This window comes from Tympanuchus pallidicinctus, unplaced genomic scaffold (genome assembly GCF_026119805.1).
Source record: "Tympanuchus pallidicinctus isolate F22 unplaced genomic scaffold, pur_lepc_1.0 scaffold22, whole genome shotgun sequence".
NCBI lineage: Eukaryota > Metazoa > Chordata > Aves > Galliformes > Phasianidae > Tympanuchus > Tympanuchus pallidicinctus.
The window spans coordinates 26248497-26269134 of NW_026294739.1; the positions used below are offsets into that span (position 1 = coordinate 26248497).

Genomic DNA, 20638 nt, shown 5'->3' on the forward strand with positions numbered 1-20638 from the left:
CTCCCTGTCATCTTATTCTTTTAACCAAGATAGTATTGAATGAGTATGAAACAACTTGGTTTCATTTGTGGGACTGTGGGCACGGACGAGCTCAGAGAAAATTTCCAGAGGAGATCTTAAAAATCTATATACTTTTCCCTTAAAAAAAAAAAAAATTCATTTATTAAGAGTCTGATCAGGAAGAAGAGAGTTCATCTCATTCTTATTTTGCAGAATAACTTCATTAACCACTCTTATCCAACACTTCCATTTACTTCAACTTGTATATTACAGGGATTCAAAAGACAGACATGCAATTTCCTTTACTCCTAGGATGCGAAAAAGGATACGTCTTATTCCTGATAGGGTAAAGATTGACTTTTAAAGGTTTATTTGTTTGTCTGCAGAACAGCCTCCAAATATCTCAATCTAACATCTCCTGGAATTCTAACTCTAGTTCCCAGGATCCCAGCAATCCCAAATAGCTCAGGCTCAGTCTTCTCAATACAACCATTAATGACAAGAGTGGCATTCATTTGGGGGAGGTTTTATTTCACAAATAATTCAGAAATAAAAAGAAAAAGGGGGGAAGGGAGAAGGGAGCGAACAGATATTTTACAATTCTGTATTTAGAAAAAAATATATATAGTTTATAAACAAACACACAGCCCCTCGAAAAACATGCAAAGGCACACAAAAATTTACAAGAAACTTTTATACATAGGAAGTAGTAAAATACATCATTTTTCATAGAAAAAAAAAAAAGCAACTCTATGAACTGGCCCTAAATACATAGACTGCACAACTGACCAAGTACACGATTGGAGGCTCTTCAACCAACTGTTGGCTGAATGACTGCCGATGACTTAAAATGAAGAAGTTAATGGAGCTAGCAGGCCTGAGTGCATGCTGGCAGCTGGGTTAACTAGAACAACTACACAGCATCAGCTTTGCCATGAGTTTAAACAAATGCTTCAGCGTGGCTGCACCCAGGTGCGTTACTTGGCATGTGCTTACCAATCTGCAGAGCTAGGGTCTAAGGAGGAATGTGTCTGGAGATGTAAAGACCTGCTGTGTCTTTAAGCTGCATAGAAATATGTTAGGCTAAGAAATGTTTTGGTATTAGAAGTAAAATCAGTAAATATTTGGCTAAAAACTGGTACTGTCCCACCTATAGGTGAATAGTTAGCACACGTGATTACAAGTGATATATCATTACTGTCTTGGAGGACCTGATCGCACCTAATTCTGGTGGAGGTATGTTTAAATTAATAGCACCCAGGACCTCAAATAATATTTGCGTAGTAAAGTCACAATTTCTCTTTTGTACAACAAATACAAAAATAAACAGACAGACTTAAATTAAGACCAGTTTCTAAAAACCCAAACCAGTTGGCTGAAGATAAAAATATGCAACTTTAACTTGAATTAAGCATTTTAAGATATTTCTGTTGGAATGATAATTCCTACCTTTCTCTTTTTCCATCAGGTAGATACATCCCAAGCTATTTGGACTTGTATGTGCTCTACATTAATCCTCTAGGCTTTTCTTCAAGAGCCCTCACATTTATTTCCACTATTTTACAGCATACACAATTGTCACGGACAACATATTAGAGGTGGGATCCTACACTGGTTTTGAGGCATTTTATGTGCTCTTGCAATCTGCATGAAGTCAGTGGGAAGGAGGCCCCTGGATGCCTAATGTCATCTCTTACACTTTCCACTTCAGTCAATGGCCCTGTGGCTACCATTTGGCCTTTGATGGCCATAGATTCACGCTGCAGCATTTAACGGGCTCGAGCTAGACTGCATACAGCACAATTAATCACAGTGGGCACGAACAGGGAAGCCTTATCTCACTGCCAAGATCTCAAATGCTTCCAATCAGCAGTTTTTCTATGATATGTTCCAGCTGTTTTTAACATCATTTTACCTACTGAGAAAATACAAGTATTACTTCTTCCTACCTAAAGCTGTACACCTTGGAAGGCAATGCCGTAGAAACAAAGGTGAAAGAAAGTCATTTCTCTGTATCTCTCCGAAGGTAGGCCTGCTGTGCAGCCTTTGTGTTCGGAGACAACACAAAGCAGTTACAACTTCTTATTTTGCAAAAGGTCAGATTTCACAGAGAAACCCAACAGAGAGACAAATTAAGTGATAAATGTAATTTCCTCGCTGATTTCACGGCATTTGCACAATTTAAGAAGTGCTTAATTTTTGGTCTGTGTTTTGAAACAGCTTGAAGACATGGCTTTTAGATCTTCCTTGATTAAACTGAACACAGCCTGAGCCTAAGAATGGCTAGGAGACATCTGCCAAGTAGCATGAAGTATTTCCCAATTTGTTATACAATATTACAATCAAGTTAACAAGCAGAGAGACTCTCTGTTTACAAGGACTGAAGAACTAAAGTTTATGTTGCCTTCTCATGAACAGTGAGGTTACTGGATTTTGTGCATCAAAAGACAATCAGCCTTGTGTTTATACCAAGCCTGAAGTAAATTTCTTATGTGAAGCAAAGAATACTCTCTAGCCATAAAGAGTAGCTCAGGCCAGGCTGTTTTCTTGGCTCCTGAAATGCATTTGGATGCGTGCTCAGACATCGCTAACAAAACATTAAATAATGTCATGAAAATACCTATGGGTTTTGCAGAACAGCATCGTGGATGTTAAATGCTCAAGGGTACAGCATTTATACTGAAAGGTGGGATCTATCATTGTCAAAAACAGTGTAAAAAAACTCATCCATCCCAACTTACGTCATATCTTCCAAGTCTCAGAACTGCACACACAACAACAAAGAGCTTCACAAAGGTACAGTGAACATGCTTCCTACGGATGCAATCATTCCTAGCAAAAATAAGATTAACATTGTCTCTACTCTACTACTACAGATAAAACAACCAGCACTGCTGTATAAATACGCTGCATTTAACTGAAATTTTATTGTAAATGGCATGTAATATAATATGAGATGTGCCAGCACAGGAGCCCCAGTTCACTGACTTCTCATGAGTTACCAGACTTGCAAAGTACCTGCAAATGTTTGACCAGCAAACACTAAACCTGCTGTTGCGATTATGGGGTGGCCTCATTTTCTGCAGCAAGGATCTCTGCCACCATCTCATGTCCCACTCCAGTGCCCAGAAATCCCCGACGTCTGGTCGACAGAAACATTCTCTCCCCCTCCATACAACTTGGCCAAGTGCAACACCGCAGCAGCCAACATGGCGGCACCGATGCATCTCACCTCATTAGGAAAATACCAAATGCTCTCTTCTTTTGCACATGAATCACCAAACATAAACAAATCTCAATCTACTCAATCGCAGCCCAACCTCTCCCCAGAAGATGCAGCTTTTAAAACAGTTTCTCATTTCAGAAGGCCCAGCGCATGGACAGTTGCTCACTTCTGAGTCCGTATGTCATCCTGTCCACAGGAGAAGACGCTTCACACTCCAAAAAAGGCATCCAGGGCCAGGTCGAGATCCCTATGGCTGCTGTACATTGAGCCACTGCAGTTCTGTGCAGCACACCTCTCTCTTAAATTGAAAGTAAGAACAGTTTATCATTGCTGAATGCCCCTAGAGGAAAAAAAAATGCAAAACAAAAAGATACAACGCTGAACGGTGCGATGAGATGCAAACAGCTGAGTCAGAACCTGGTGTCCATTTTTTTTCTTTTTTTGTCTTTTTCTTTTTTTTTTTTTTTTTTCTTTTCTAATTCCCTGAAAGAGATTGGCAAGGAGGGTATGTTCAGAGCTGATGCTATCAGAGGAGCTTTCCTGTCTCTGGAGATCAATGGAGAGCTCTCCTGAAGAAACTTGCACCTTCCCTAGGAATTTACTGCTTCACAGCAAAAATTCGGAAAGCATTTCCATCTGAAGGACTCCTCAAGCTGGAAAAAAAGAAAAGAAAAGAAAACGCAATGAACCAAACATAGCATGGTAACTACAGGACGTGTGGTGCAAAAGACCTGCAGTCACCTCTGAATTTCTTTGAGATGCACTGATTCAGTCCCAGTAGGAGCTGCCGCAGGCAGGAGAAAGACAAAGGGTGAGAACGAAGAGGCAGAAATCTATCTGTTCACATCTGGCTTATGGTTTCAACAAAATAAAAAAAAAAAAACAAAAAACACAAAAAAACCTACATTCAAATGCCCACAAAATGGGCTGGGAAGCAAACAGCTCTCTTACAATGCTAGCTTTTATCTGGGGATCATTACGATGCCTATGGTTTGTGCATAAAGAGAAACATGTTTCACCAAAAGCAGTAGTCAATTAGGCTGGCAGGTTCCCAAGACTCATCTGGCCCATCTCCATGTGCCAGCAGTGGGAGCAGAGAGGCAACCAATATGTATTTTCATTTTCCATCTTCAGAGTTGCCCCCCAATAGATGGAGCAAAGGTTTGCTTGTGTTCTTGCCCCTGCTGTGCTGCACAGTTCCAGCAGAAGGGCAAAATGTCCTACCTCCTGCAAAGTGCGTGTACTAACAAGGGTGAAGATTCAGAAGATCTTCCCTTGTACAGAAGTAGATCTTGCCCAGTAGGCAAACCTGTCCACTACCTTTTTGGATGCATATCTTTACCAAATCTTATATCCTACATCCTGAAGTACCAAGTTCTCACCTTGATCTTTGAAATGATTCTACCATCCTGTGGGTTTCACAGCATGGAGATGCTCCTTATCACTGATTGGAAATAACACTTTCCAAATCTTCATACTCATCCCTACTGCTAGAGCATCTTTGGTTTCCCTCACCTCCCAAATCAGCAGCTGGTGCTCACATGATGTGTCACTGCTAAAGGGAGAGTCCATTCTTAGTTTTGCCAGAGCTTTTCATGCAAGGAAGAAGTTCTCTGTTAGTGTAAAAGATAAGCAAAAGAAGGACAAAGGTGGAAGAAAATTCATAGTAACTGTAGTTTTTGTGATGTAAATGCAAACTGAAAGCAAATCTGCCAGACTGCAGATCTGATGATCAAAATGCTGATCTTGGTAGCTAAACTCATATCTTATGCCTAATGCTTTCCTGTCTCAGCTTTTCTGCTTTGGCTTTTCTTTTCTGAGATGCTACACAGCACTTTGTGGTATTCATTGTTAGAATAAAAATATCAAACTTGTTCAGATTGCTTATGATTAATAAAAAAAGGAACCACACAGTGCAGTCAGAACCACGCCAATAGTGAGCAAAACACACAGCAGTGGCAGAAGTTATGTTTTCAAAGACAGAGAAATCAGCACCATCACATCAATGTGTGAAAAAGTGCATCACAAAATGAACCAGAAATAGAAAATGAGGAAGGACTGAAAGAGTTACAGTGACATAGCTGTGATCTCTATGGAGGTGCAGAGTTTTGGAGGCATTGATTTGACATTTTTCACCCAAACACCATGGTTAGACCAGAATAAGCTCTGAAAAATTACAAGGGTAGAAAATCCATCTTCAAAACCTGCCTGATCATCTCTGTAGGTGTTAATTTAGTCATCCTGCTTTTGGTGAGAATTAAGGAAATTAATTAACACGTCCCACAAACCAGAGCTCAATGCAGATCAAAGCACTACCCAGGCTGAACACTGCAGAAACACCCATGTTTATCTTTCAGATAAACAGGTTTGGAAACTTTCTTCTTCAGAATTTACCTCGTAAGCATTGTCCAATACTAACTGCTGGACTAATTACGACAGTGAATCTTAATGATATGGCAAGATGTATAAACAGTGTTGCATCCTTAAATAAAAAATTGCTTAACAGTATTTCACACCCTTCACACTGATCTGAGAGCAGTCTTTCACTTGTGGAAGGTGAGGGCAGGACAACACGCTCTATTTGCTTGAAATATCTTGAAATTCACAGTGATGCTCCTAAGCCGTGTTTCCACCCCAACAGCTTTGCTGGCTGTTATCTGCTGACTTTGACATAAAATTGAACGTACAATCGAACGCACCATTGAGAATAAGAGAAAAGTGCAAAGAAAAATGTCCCACCTCTCAGACTGGACTCCATTCTTTAAGGATCCGACGTAACTTTTCTTCTTTTCTACAGGCATCACATCCACAAAGCCACCTTCTTCATCTGCAATGACCCCTGCGTGCACTGCGCTTTTGCAGATACTGGAGCTCTGAAATATATGCCAGCATTTTCACTTACAAAAATCTGTGTTTTACATCTGGAGATTTACCTTCCTCATTAATATCATGTGTAAGAGGAGAATAAGAAAAGAGTGGAGCCAAAAAGCTATGAAACAATTCTGTCATTCTTAGGGATGGTCATGGGCCAAATCTTGTGGGTCCAGGTCTCAAATGCAGAATTGAAATGGCTGCAAGAAGATCCAGCACTGCTGCAGAGGACAAACAGCTGTTCCTGCAGCAAAGCTATGCCTGGGACACTGTCCAGGGCCAAAGCTGACTCAAGGGCAGATTTCCAGCCAGTGACTTTTTTGTCTGTACCGGAGAAACCACAGTGGTGAGACCTCTTTCCTATTGACCAGCCACCTTGGCACAGCTTATTCACCAGGTCTCTTGAAAAGTAGACACTCTTCCTGCATTAAGCTCAATGACCTCAAATTATCCCAGAGAATTTGTGTTCTTCTTTCTAGGAAAAACAGAATGGCTGCACCCACAGACGCGTAGGCTTTGGGTACCTGGATAGCCCCATTAGTTGTGTAGCCCCGTGTCCCAGTGTCCCACTAGTTGGATAAACCATTGTCCCACAAGGCTACACTGAGCTCAGGGGGATGTTAACACACCCCTGATGAAAAGATTAAGATTTCTCCATCACACTGCTCTCCTCAATGTGCAGAGTCAGAAGAGTAGGAGGAATACAAAACATGAACAAAAGATGACTAAGTTCCCAAAGCATCCAGGAAACAGAGCAAAAGCAGAGGAGGTTTAGGCATAGTATAAAACTTGGCTATCAACTCTCTAAAGGATTTACATACAGCAAGCTGGAGCAACGACAAACAAAAATCAGCTTTGCACAGGGAACTGCAGCAGGTGAAAATCCCAACTCCATAAACTCTCTGATGGCTAAAAACCGAACTACCACAAAACCAGTGCCAAGGGCAAACCTTCCCATCGCTTATGTACAATACAGATCGTTCCTTCTTGCAGCCATATATGGCAGGTTTGCCTTGTCCCCTATATATTTATCACTTTGGATCGCCTATCTCCTGGCAGATCCCCGAGTTTTGAGTGCCAATTTGGTATTTTACTTCTATAAATGGGCAAGGGAACACTCTGTTTAGAAGATACGCTGCAAATTTGCCCAAGTATGCAGTGGGAAATCTGCAAATCTAAAATCGGCTCATAAAATTAAGCTGTCCTGAATCAATTTGCAACACTCTCCACTGGGAGATATCCTAAACGACGTACTTCTGTTTTTTTCCAGGACTTGCTGTTCTGCTGCTTGCTCAAAGCTTTGACCAGAAGGCTTTTTATTGCATTCCCAAATCCTCCTCTTATCACTCTGTTGGATCACTGTCCTTTTCCATCCCAGTCCAAGTTTTGCTTTGATGCATTGCACACAGAGCTTTTGGAAGATGAGTCATTACGAGAATAAAGGTTTTTCCCCTCAAAGACAGAAGTACGACAACAGCACAGACAACGCATGGCTTTGCATGGCGTGGCCCCCTTTACATCTTCATCAACACCCATGCAGGTCTCCTGGGATGCTCTGAGAGCTTTTCCCGCTGAAGTGGACTCTGAAGCAGCCACCATAAAATGACAATACTTCTTTATAGTGGGCCATTAGCAAGAGACTGAGACTGTGCCTTCACCCATAATTTCCTCATTAGTGGGACTGGTTTAATCATTAAGTTCCTATCTCAAGAGGGTTTAGCCACCCAGCTTGGTTAGCACGGGTGATAAACATCTCCTTTGTTATGTAAGTCATCAATCCAGCTAATTGCCACAGAGTTGTGGATAAAGGGCCTTATCTCAAGAGCAGAGAGCCGTTTTCCCTCCCAGATCCATAGGGCTCCTGTGCAGAGATGAGGAGATGTTGCACTCCAGAGTCAGGCAGACCAGCGACAGTGTCTTGCAGAAATTAAAAGCTCTTTTATAGCCCTGATAAAGCTCCCTAGGTGTTCACACAGCTCCAGCATCTCCTTAGAACTGGGCAGCTCTTCAGCACAACCTCATGCTGATAGACACTTCTGTCCTTTCTCCCCCAGTTTTCTAACTCAGAAGCCTCACCATGAGGTTGACCATGCATGGTCATAGAATGGCGTGGCTTGGAAGGGAACTGAAAAGTCATCCAGTTCCAACCCCCCTGCCATGGGCAGTGTTTCCAACCACTGGATCAGGCACTGGATGCTAAGAGGCCAGAGAGCACCTGGAAGAGCACTGATCAGAGGCAGTGCAAAACACATCGTTTTCTTTTAGGTAACTCATTTAATTTGACTCAACTGGAGCACAATTCCCCCAGGGCCATGAAGGTGCCACTCCAGATGTGCACATTTGCAGCCCTGGAGACAAGCACTTGTCCCACCCAGCTCACTGTCTGCTTTAATTACATCTCAGCCAGGGCTGGGGTAAACTCACAGCATCCCTGCCTGGAGAGCATCCTGCTATACCTGCACACAGTGGCAAAAGACTCGGCCCAAATTCCCCCTGCTTCTTTCTCTGGATAGCTTTCCAGCCTGAGCACTCAGCAGTATCCACACCTCCCACCTTTTGCAATACACTTTTTACACCATCCTCAAACTCCTTTATCCTACTGGCTTATTTTTTCCATGTTTCTACTCATTCACCTGAAATCCAAAGTCCTTTCCTCTTTATACCCACAGCACACTATTAGCACAGGAGCCCAGAAAAAAAAAAAAAAAAAAGGTTAACCAAGCCCTCTAAGGAGGGACCAAATAGTCTTTCTCTTCCTCTGTTGTTTTTTTTTTTTTTACACATCCCCCTATCATGGTCCATGACCCAGTTTATGAATCCCCAAGGGGACGGTAGGAAATGGAACTTGGGCTTCATTGAAGGCCACTAATCCTTTTGCGTCAGCACAGATCAGGAAGAAATGCCTGGATGCTGGTCCTCACCTAAAACCCTGTCATTGCAAGCCCTGTTCAGGGGTAATCTGAGGTAGTGAAAGAAAGAGACAACTATTTCCCATTTCCTGCAGGCCAGAGCATGCGAGGAGGGGTAGGGCAACAACTGTACAATGGTTTTCCATGTGAGCAGAACAGTTTGTGCAGCTTGAGTAGAATAAAAAAAAACACATTTTCCCCTAATTATTGTATGATTTCCATAGGAAGTAGTTCTCAGGAATGTGCACAGCTCCACGTTCACCCCACATAGGGAATGTAGGAGCTCACTGGGACCCACGATCAGCCCAAAGCACGCTCCTGAGGCCAGACACCAGCCAGGGAGAGCTGGCATTTCCAAAGGCAATCTTAAGCAGAAAAAAAAAAAAGAGGCACCCGCAGATGGAAAAATGTTGAAACCCAGTTTTTAGAGGCCTAATATTAAGAGATTTCAAGAAAATGACTCTCTGCCTAGTTTTAGCATCAAGTCTCTGCTCATCCCCATGATCAGAGTTTAGAAAAACAAACCAATAAAACCAACTTGCATGCTTTCTTTCCACTGCTCCGTGCTGTGTTCTGACTACTCAAAAACACTGTTCAGCTCCCAGAAAGAGGACAGGAGGGGGAAGATGGACTATTTTTGCCAACAACATACCGTGGCTGAGTATGTAGGGTATATAATATAAGCCCATATGATATAATACCCCATGGTATTTATCTGTAGGTCTCTAAACACTTCAGCAAGACAAGACAAACACTACCACCATTTCACATCCATCACTCCCCAGTCACAGAGAGGTTAAATGACTCATCAAATCCCAGAAGAAGTCATTGACAAACACTGGAAGGGATCCCCAAGCTTTTCTGGTGCCATTTCTTCCTTCATGCACATTGACCCCAAGCCCGCACTGTGATAACCACGACAACTTTTGTTGCAGAGTAACCCCTCCTCAGACATCACATCACACAGTGCCATCAAGGAAAGGAGCATACTCACATCTGCATAAACGTTTGTGCCAAAAACCGGTGCCCAGTAGGATGGCTCATCTTTACAGTGGGCTGGACAATAAATCCTAGAAAACAATTTATTCAGATTTATTCAGGCTCAACAGGAAAGCAAGCTGCATTCTTAGGAGATTTCAAGTGCCTGCATCTGGTCTGCAGGTGGCAACAGTGAATCTAATTATTGGCTCCCCTCAGATGACTTTTGGTAGGTAGTGTAGAGCTTCAAATGGAGGGCATTTGAGGAGTAAAAGAGGGATTCATCTTCCACAGCATTTTCAAAGTGGAGTTCTTATAATTCCCAGACCCTTCCTGACTCATCTGGCCAAAAACCTCCATTCCTGTTGGCTCTCAGATTGGGGATCTCAGCAGCCCTGCTCCCCCTACCACCTCTCCTTCTCCCAAGCAGGGTGGGTTGCAATGGGACACAGGCTTGCTCACAGCACACACTTACCTTGGGCAATGGGTCGCAGGCTTTTTGAACTGGCACAGCTCAGCTACTGTGGTGTAGCAATCCAGTGTCTGTGCTGTGGAAATAAATACAAAGAGGTAAAATTACTAGGCCTAGTAGCCAAATCAAAATTATGATTCTTTGAAGGAGGGAGATTCACTCAAAAATATACAGAACCTGGGGACATTTAAAGAGTAGAACTCTACTGTATTTGTTTATGTACTCATCATAAGAAATTTTTGTAATTATGATGGGTCACACCTACTAACCCATTTCATACATATTTTGTGATTCATTATGCCTTTCCTTACACTTATTACATTAAATACTTTTTTTTTTTTTTTTCCCCCACTTTTTATACACAATTCACATATTAGACTCAGGCTTTCTTATAAGGAAGGCTTATCTTCTATCATATTACTACCAATATCTCACCACATTGCAGCTAATGTTTGGATCTGACCATGATCCATCACCAGAAAATGCTGTTGGAAATAGCCAGTTATGACCATTTTCTGCACCTTCCTTCCTCTTAGATCCCTACAGAAATTTTTAATATGTAACGGTGGAATTGCCCATAAAGGGTGATGGATCATCACCCTTCTGGGGTTTAGCTGTGGTATGGGGCCATTTCACATGATCGCTTAAAATGAAGAAGAGAACTGCATGAATGATATCTTCAAGCACTTCATAAAACTCCAGCAACAACAATTTCCTCTCAACTTGACAAACTCCACACTTACTTGCGACTTTGGAAACCATGAATGCATTGGAAGGTTTATTTTTCCTGCAAAACAAGCAGGGAAAAGTATTAAAAATACACAACATAAATTTACTTGAATCACTGTGAATATATATGAGTAACAAAAAACATTTGCTTGTATTGAAAGCAAATACAAAAACTTGTTCCCAGAGGTCTAACCTGAAAGATTCCACACCGTTCCTGGTAGACTTCACGAAGGCCGGCGTCCTCCCCTTCCTTGTAATATCAACAAGTCCTCCCTTGTTGTCCAAGATGCCATAGTGAATTGCAGCCCGACATATGCTTGATGACTGAGAAGAGCACAGCAAATAATATATGAAATAAATCTCACTCACAGAGCAGCACTGACCAACTGCTCTGCAAAGCATGAAGAAACAAATCACCAAATGCCAAATAGAAAATAACCTGATACAACTCTTTGGAATCTGGTTGTTAAATCTTACTCTCCTAACACAACCTTCATCTATTCCTATTATTACTATTATTTAAGCACAGCTTGGTTGGATGACAAAATATTTTTAAGTAAAAAACCGTACACTTAGATATAATTTAGAAGAAAAGCAGCACTGGAAATTCACAACCAGTATGAAATTTTTCCACTTCTCAACAGAACATTCAAACTCAAGATATTTCTGCTAAAACCACTTGCAGGAGGAGGATATCTGCAATCACACAAGTTGCAGGGCAAAAATATGACTTGTAGTCACAACCCAACTGCGAGAATGGGGAAAGCAACCATAAAATGCATAAATAGCCTTTTATATTCACAACCTTCCTTTGCTCCAAAAGTAGTTTTGATGGGAAAACAGTGCCAGCTCAAGATCCAACAAATCAACCCAGAATATTTCATTGTTTCAGTGTTTGTAGTGTGAAGTTTCTGTTCAGACTGACCACACTAAAAGAGACCCTTAGAAGAGCCTCCTAGTGATCCCCATCCATCGCTTCCCAGGGCTTTTATTGTTAAGGGCATTTACGACAGAATCAAGACTGGAATCACTTTGCCTTTCCAGACAGCTTCTTTTTTCATCACTAAGATGAGGAAAATACAGATAGTCTTTATTAACACCCAAATTATAGCAGCACAACCGGAAAATACAAAAAGCCAAATTACATCAAAATCATTGGCATTTCCCGTTTCTGTTATTACCACTAACTTCCCACAGATTACATCTATAAGCTTTTTTAAAAGTACTTACACTCTCGTAATAAAATGTTCCAAAGATCTTTCCCTTACTGTACAAGCAGCCAGCTGGGCACAGATACCTAGTGAAGATATATATCTTTGAGGGTGGCGAGAAAACAATTCAAGAAAAACAGACTTTGATTCTATTTCATTTAATAGTCATTCCATTCATTTCACGTAACTCTTCCATTTAAAAACAAGATTGCAAAATAACTACTTTTTAGAACAGTTTCTCCACCCTCCTTAAAAAACCCGACCAATATTTAGATTCTGTGGATTTGGTTTTTCTCCAAGTGATAAACTGTCCTGTTCTTTGCAGAAACCTTAACCAGAAGTTCTCAACTGCCTGGGAGGGGACGAGCCATGAATTATTGGTCTGGCTTAGACAGCAGTGGAACGCACAAGAAAGGCTCAGAAGAGATTCTGCCAACATTTATTAAATGATTTTGGACACCTGGAACTGTGGGTCATGATGGCTGCAGAAAAAACTGAGTCACTTTGCAGCTAGGCTTGGCTGAGGGCTTTATATTTAAAAAAAAAAAAAAAAATTAAGGCTTTTTTCAAAGAGATCTATTTAGTTACAAAAATAAATGTAGTATAGGCTACGTCTTGTTTGCATGGACCTCAACATTTTTAGCCCATTTTTTCCTGCACTGCTCCAATAGGTATCAATAAGACATTACCTGTTGCATGTTGAGCCTCTGCATTTGTCTCTCATCTTGGTCTCACAGGTAATGACTTGTGCTGGGGAAAAAAAAAAAAACACAAAAATTTAAATTAAAAACAAACAAACAAACAAAAAACACAGTACAACTTAAAAACATTATGTCATAAGAGGAAAGAGCCCACCACATCCTGCTTTGGGCACCATGCACCTTTCCAAGAAGTCTTTGGTGTAGCAAGGTTAAATCTTAACAGCCCGGAGCTGTTGGTGCCTTTTGATCTAGTTACCTAAAACAGGTGTTTTTGGGAGTATTAACAGCAAAGAAACATTTGGCAGCCAAAGGCTGATTTACAGCCTGAATTCTACAGACACTACTTTTCATTCTCCATTTAATTACAGACTCTCCAGATGCTGGTGGGTAAACTTGTAAAGGATGCATTTGCTTGTCTCACCTTGTTTTCAGAATGACTGGTCTGATGAACTGAACACGACTAAGTACTACCAACAGAGCATATCACTGCAGAAATCATAGAATGGCTTGGGTTGGAAGGCACCTCAAAGATCATCTGGTTCCAACCCCTGTCACAAAAAGTCTTTACAAGCAAGAAATAGAAAGGAAACCAACTAAAATCCCCAGAAAACTGCAAAAAGGGTAAATGCTGAATACATAAAATTGTAAATGAGGAATGAAACCTAAATGAAGAATGAAACTCCTAAATCGACTACTGATATGAAGACATCAATACTTTCTTTAGATGCTCCATCCCTGAAGGTGTTCAGGGCTGGGTTGGATGGGGCTATATGCTATCTGAGGTGCAATCTGATTTGGTGGTTGGCAACCCAGCCCACGTCCAAGGGTCGGAGCTGGATGGCCTTTGAGATCCCTTCCAACCCAACCATTCTGTGGTTCTGGGATCCTTCAAGAGCAGATGAGTATTGCACATTGATGTGCAGGTGGCTTTTCTATGTTTTGCTGCTTACTTCTGAAAGAACAAAAGCAAGAGACTGCCTTACTCATGTAGGAGCTGGAGGTGGTTTTCTTGGGCTTGATGGTTTTGCTGGGCTCATTCTCTGGAGGATGGAACCACACAGGCTTGTGCTCTGCGAGCTGTGGGGTTTCCACTTCGTTGGTCTCATCCGTCTCGGTGATGTAGGGGTCTTCGTAACGATAATCTTGTTAGCAAGGAGAAATTATAAAAAATAATTGCAGTGTTCACATCAAGTGGGAAATCAGATTTCTCTATCAGAATGGAGCTTCAGCCAGTCCTCCAGTGAAGCACAGCTCCTGCATGACCCCCACTGAGTCCCAGCTCGGTTGTCCACGGTGCCTCCATCACTCTCAGATCTCACCCCCCCATAGTGCCCCCATCTTTCACAGCCTCCCACTGCATAACCGACTGCCTGCTGTTGCAGCCCAGCGAGAGGATTTGGGAAATGAAGCCAGAAGAATTCATTCCACTTGGCCATTCCTCTGCAAAACCTTATGCTGTTTTCATTCTCATCAGTGAGGAAGGGGATGATGCAAAGAAATAGATAACAAGGCTCCCAACACAGCATTGACATGATGCACTCCAGTTCCCATCTGAATCCCAATGACCCCCAGCCCCAGGTAGAAAGAAATGAACGCAGCAAAATAACCCTCTGCTTTGGGCAAGCCTCCCAAGCATGGAGCTGCCTGCTTCTAAAATCCCAGCTCTTCATGAAGGAAAACACATGGCAAGGGAAAAAAAAAAAAAAAAAAAAAAAAAAAGCCCCTGATGCATGACCCCAAAAAATCCCACTTGCTCTGAGAGCAGTGCTGCTTCACTGGAGATTTCCCAGCAGCAATAATATTTTTCACTCCGTGTCTATCGACCACTATTCCAACAGAGCTCCTCCTCTCCTCCCAGAGACACGAATCGCTGTGTTTGATTTGCAGCCGTGAAAACCAAAGTGAGGAAAAAAAGTAGGGAAAAAAAAATAAAATAGAAAAGGGAATCGCTCGTCCCTGGCCAGGACCTGCCCACCCACGTCGCCTCCAGTAAGCGCTGGTGGAACATTCCCTTCCCAAACAAACCCTGTGAGGATGGGAGCGCTTCTGCCCACAGCCTGCCAGCCCCAAGCCCTGCCCCAGCTCCAAGCCAAACCCATGCAGCTCCTCCATCCTGCAATCGCTCACATTTTCACATTGAATCCGGACAAATCAGAGCCTTTCAGTTGATGATCTACCATTACACCACGATGCCTAGTTATTGAAGGTGGGTAATTAAAAGCCACGACTGGTCCTAATGAAACGTTTCCAGGTGAAAGCTGGCCCCTGCACAGCACACTGATCCCCAGCCCCACGTACCTTTGTAGCAGAGGTTGTTCTGGCACCCACCCCCGTAGCTGGGGGGGCACTCAGAGCAGGGGCGGCCGTTCTTGTATGGGGCTTCTCCAATCCAGTTGCCTCTGCAAGCACAGGAGCAATGCATGCTCATCAGATAGCCCTCCAAGCCCCACATTCTTCAGCCACTGAGACTAAGGGCACGGGGAAAATGGGTGTTTCTGTTCTCCATGCATAGATAAGTGTGGAAAAGACAGCTTGTCCCCTTTTCCATCCAACACTTGCTTTCAGCAATCCTGTCCGTCCAAGATACCAATCTCCCATCAATATCTGCAGCTCCCATGCAGCAGCACAGGCCAGGCAGGAGCACAACTCTTGCCATTGAGGAGCTGCTCCATTTTCCATCTGGAACCATCCCCAAGAGCAAGGTGCAGAAATCCACACCTCACCCCCTGCACAACTGCACGAGTCTGAGAAGCAGAGCAGCACTGCACCTTCCTTTTTGCCCGGCCCTGCAAATAATATTTCCTCTGAGGCTGCAGAAACATCATCCCAGTCTGGAGCAAAAGAACAAAGAGCAACCAAACAGCCCAGCAAAGCCTTGTGAGGAAAACGGTCTTCCTCATTTCACCTTCAAGATGATGGTTTTAGGAGTTTCCTCTAATGAATAGTGTGAAAAATCACCTTTAAACTCCACTGTGAATACTGTGATTTAGTAAGAAGACGTAGCTCAGCAGATTACTGCTTTTTCTCAAGGAAGTACCCAATAACAGAAGCCCTCCTTGGCCCTCACTGTTGCAAGCATTAGGGGCTGAGGAGGTTAATGGAGCTGGAGCTCAGGCTGTGCCTCTCAACCTTTTGGTTATTGCTCTTTCAGCCGTCTCCACCTATAAGGCTAGATGAGGACAATGCACACAGATGCCAGAGAGAAGAGATTAAGCAAAAATGGCAGAAAGAGAGTATTTTTCCATCCAGCAGGATGGCGTGCAGCGCATCGCAACTTGCAATGGGAATTCTGCAGGAGACAGTGGGATTCCATGCAAGGAGCAGGTTGCTGAATCCCAAACCGCCCAGCAGCATCAGTAGCCAACGTGGGGAGGAGGTTTCAGCAACACACCCACGGGCACTGCCTGGCTTGTGCTGCGAGCTCTGGCTTTGGCTGCTAGCCCTATCTCACACACCTTTTATCTCAGCATCATTCTGCCTTATGACTTCCAGTGGCTCTGAGCCACACACAGCAATTTCCCTATTCTTTTTTTTTTTTTTTTGGTAAGTTTTAAACTGTAAGCAACCCTACTATTCCTTCTGTAGCTGGGGCACAGAGGCCGCTGCTGGAAAGACGGGCAGCAGCATTAATCAGCCCCATCCCTTCCAGCTGCTGAGCCTCGCCTGGCAGCAAGCTCCACTCCAACCTCGCCATCTCCTGCTCTCCTTGCCATGGCAGCAACATCAAAGCTCCAGCCTGGCCCCAGCCCCTCCTTCACTTTTCCAGGCAATGCTCAGCAATGTTGAACCAGCTCCGTGCTGCAGTCTAAAGTAAAAATTTAAAGCCACAAACACCAGTCTAGACTGCCTGAAATCTCTTCCCCAGATCCTGGGCTAGTTAAGTAACCTTCCAGCACAGGGTCTGGGAAAGCAGCAGGGCCCAGCCCATCCGCCTTACTTGGGCGAGTAATTGCAGACCAGGTAGACGGCGTTCTCCCAGATCTCTCCCCAGACATTCATCTGCTTGCAGACGTTCACAGCACAGCCAATCTTGTTTGTTGTGGCCCAGACTATCTGCAAGGACAACGTGCTTATTGAGAACCCGCGAGACACGGGCATGTGTTGCAGTGACACAGGATGCAGAGGGGATGTGGAGTATGGATACAAATGCATCTCTTTTACCTGAGTGTAATGCGTGCACATGGGGCCTGTGCATTTATCTGGGCACCATGGGTTGCACTCATGTGGGTATGGGTACGAGTAATCCTTGACTTCATCATACCAGGATTGGACATGGAAAGCAGGAGAGCGATACCTGGAGGAGCAAAGCACAGGCATGGCTGAGAACACTCACCCCTCAAGTTATCACCAGCCCCTTTGTCATCCAACAGCACTTGTGCACTCCTGGCTTATTGCAAGGCAGCATCTCAGTTTTTAACACAAGCTTTGTGAATTTTACACTACGGTTTCTTAAGGCAAGTTTGTCTCATTGAGAAGGTGTTGCTTAAAAAACTCAGTAACGTGGGGAAAAAAAAACAACATCTCAGTGAAAATGTTAAAGATGATTTCTTCCCCAAAATTCACAGCTCGGTCTGACTTTCTGTATTATTTATAGGTTTGACATGTCCTTCAAACACCGCTGACCTGAGATGTCCTCCTGCCTTTTCCACCCAACTACATAAAACTTCTCGTTTGGCAGAGAGCTGTGTTTTGAAAGTAAACAGAAGTGAAGGTTTGCCAAACAGCTTCACCTGAAAGCCACCATGTACCGACTTCACCACCAGGCCATTTGCTAAATCTGGATGTCCACTAGCAGTTCCTACTATAAGACCTTTGACAGGAAGCAAGATTTTCCCCGTCCCGTCAAACCAAAGGGTAGTGCAGAGCACTTGGGGCTCTGCACGTGCTCCCCACCTTATTGCAGCTATTTCTTCATGCAGCAAGCTCCTGCGTGTGCTGCATGTACTTGGTGCAAACTATGCACAATGATTTGCAATCTGAGGCAGCACTGATGTTGCTTGTGCTGTTCAGGAGAACGTGAATGGTGTTAAAATTATCTGGAGAAATGCGTTGGCATTTTGTATGCTATGTACACAGTGAGCAAGCAGAGCAATCTGCAAATTCTGTCTCGAAGGAGAAGAGCATTTCAAACACTTTTTATTGCTTTCATCAGCTCACATGAAGCAGGCAGCCAGCAATACAAATGATATCATTACCAACTGTAGTTTGCTCTTCCAGCCAACTCTTCATTAAAAATCATTCATTAGAAGTGTTTTAAAAACACAAATCTCATGTCATTAAGTGAATACTTTCCGAATTCTATTTTACAAAAGAGGAAATTGAGGCAATCAAGTTAAGGCCCGTTCCTGAAAGCGCTGAGATAAAACTGATTTCTTTTTCCTCCCAGTGATTGCAGTGGGAGCAAGATTGGATCTACCACCATCAATAACCCATAGCAATCTTGAGCTTCTGTAGGACAGCCAAGAACAGTCTGATCTTTTGATTTTGTTTCCAATGGATTAACCACTCAACTTTCCAATCATTATTTAATTCTGCCAATACAAACGAGCCTGATATTTTTTATATCAGGCCAATTTCACACCAGCAAATTTCCATTACTTTCAACCAAGTTGTACCTGATATACAATAGCATAACTTTATGATCCATTAAAGTTTCCATGCACATACAAAATGTTTGCTTTACAAAGTAGGCTTGGCCTATAAAGACTTAATGACAGGGGCGTAACAATAAGCAAATTTCGCTGTAGGATGAGGAAGCAAATCCCTTTGTAAGTCTTAACTTCATCTTTCCCAGCTAGATTAACAAGTCTAGATTCAAAACCTTCCCCAGGAAGATGAAAAAAATAAATAAATGTGCAAAGTGATTTCAATAAAGACAAATTAAGAGCTGAGCAAATATTTATAGAAAATACAGCAAGAGAAAAATGGAAAGATTTAGATGAGTTCTCAACCAGCAGCAGTGGCTATTAGCGAGGAATTTCCCAGCTCTTACCTGCCCCAGTGAACTGCCAGGTTCTGACCAATGGATCTGATGAGGGCACTGGGCCCATGGTCCCAGATGCACTGCTGAGCCCAGGCGTGGGCTGATCTTTCCAGCTCATCGTCCCAAGTCTACAGGAAGGAAAAGAACAGGTCAGTTCATTCTCTTAAGAGCATTAGATTGAGAGAGTCAACCAGCAGCAATGAGTAGGGAAAGCGAGACTGAAGTACAGCTCATCCCTGGTGCCCAGCCTTGTGATGTCAGCACATTTCAGTGATGTACTCATACCTAAGAACATGTTTTTAAAGACAGCTGCCTACCACAGAAGCACAGGGCTCTACGGGGCCTCTTACTTTTCCTCCTCAACGACATGCTCCTTAGGAAGTACTCTGCATAAGTCAACGTAACAAATAGCTCTGGCAAGACCTCAAGAACTCAACTAGACAATCCACCCTAAAATACAGCGAGACATTCTTGGCGCATGGTTTTCTAACCCAGTCAAAAAATACAGAAATAAATAATCGGACATTCTAGTGTTTTCCTCATGGCACCCATATTTGACACCCGCAAGATTTACAGCACAAAGTGCCTCAGTGTATGATTTTCCATCTGTTAGCCATAACACTGGGACGTTTCCTTGCTCTCCACCCCCTGGGACTCCAACAGTGAATGTGCTCCTGCTCCCCACTACGGACACAGCCCACATCCCTAAACAAGGGATGAGTACATAACTGCTGTGTCAGTATGGGGCAGAACCTCTTGCTCCTATCTCCTCCACCCCTAGTAACTGTTGAGCCAACCGATGGATGCAGCTGAACTCAGAGGTGGCAAAATCCCCAAACTCCTAAGCCAGGATCACCCTCATTAAAACTGACATCAGGTTAGAACTGACAAATCCCACTGAAGCTCCCACTGAGGAAAAGGCCTCAGACGTCACTGAGTATCACCCAGTTACATGCCAAACGAGAGCTCAGATGCTATCCAACAGCAAATACGAAAGCAGTCTCCCTTGGCTTCATTATCCAGGAGTGCATTTGTTTTAGAGGCCAGACTTGCTGGATCTGGTAGACAATGCTCTGAATTCATTGTGTGATCTCTGACAGCTGCTCTATTCAAAGCAGTCCTAGGAGAATAATTTGTTGGGGTTAAAATATCATTGCACATTCCTACAAATAAAACCAAAAGGAAGAGAGACCATTCAGCTCCAGGGCCAGATTACAGCCCCTTCAGATGCTGCAACCAGCTGATCCTTTCCAGTTCCACCTTCTTGCATAAGAAAAGCAACTTCTCATCTCAGCCATATGAAAGGAGCTATCAGAAACCACTGGGAAGGCATTTAGGTTCTCAAACATTTGAAAAATATTGAGTGCTTATACTAAGCAAGCATCGAGCACAGTCTCGGGCAGTTCCAACTGGGATGGGGAATGATAGGAGATTGTTTGTCTCCTGGAGCTTGGTGTGTCTACACCATCTTCAGAAGGTAAAGTTGAGCTCACTGATCAAAGCTAACAGAACCTCTGAGAAGAGCTTATCATTAAGCCTCCTCAGCAAACTGAATTCC

At 43.1% G+C, this 20638-nt stretch overlaps 1 protein-coding gene across 1 annotated transcript in view; it reads right to left on the bottom strand.

Annotated features, from left to right (window-relative positions):
• Positions 1-510: 510 nt before the first annotated feature.
• Positions 511-20638, bottom strand: part of CRISPLD2 (cysteine rich secretory protein LCCL domain containing 2) — a 28395-nt gene continuing 8267 nt past the window's right edge. The window contains exons 3-15 of the mRNA XM_052686782.1: positions 19090-19208; positions 17259-17391; positions 17035-17150; positions 15396-15496; positions 14081-14239; positions 13086-13146; positions 12416-12482; positions 11379-11509; positions 11200-11243; positions 10460-10532; positions 10001-10076; positions 5966-6099; positions 511-3879 (exon numbers count right to left, since the gene is read on the bottom strand). Of these exons, the coding sequence (XP_052542742.1) occupies positions 3825-3879; positions 5966-6099; positions 10001-10076; positions 10460-10532; positions 11200-11243; positions 11379-11509; positions 12416-12482; positions 13086-13146; positions 14081-14239; positions 15396-15496; positions 17035-17150; positions 17259-17391; positions 19090-19208 (1269 nt within the window). The 3' untranslated portion in view covers positions 511-3824. The remainder of the gene's footprint in view (positions 3880-5965; positions 6100-10000; positions 10077-10459; positions 10533-11199; positions 11244-11378; positions 11510-12415; positions 12483-13085; positions 13147-14080; positions 14240-15395; positions 15497-17034; positions 17151-17258; positions 17392-19089; positions 19209-20638) is intronic.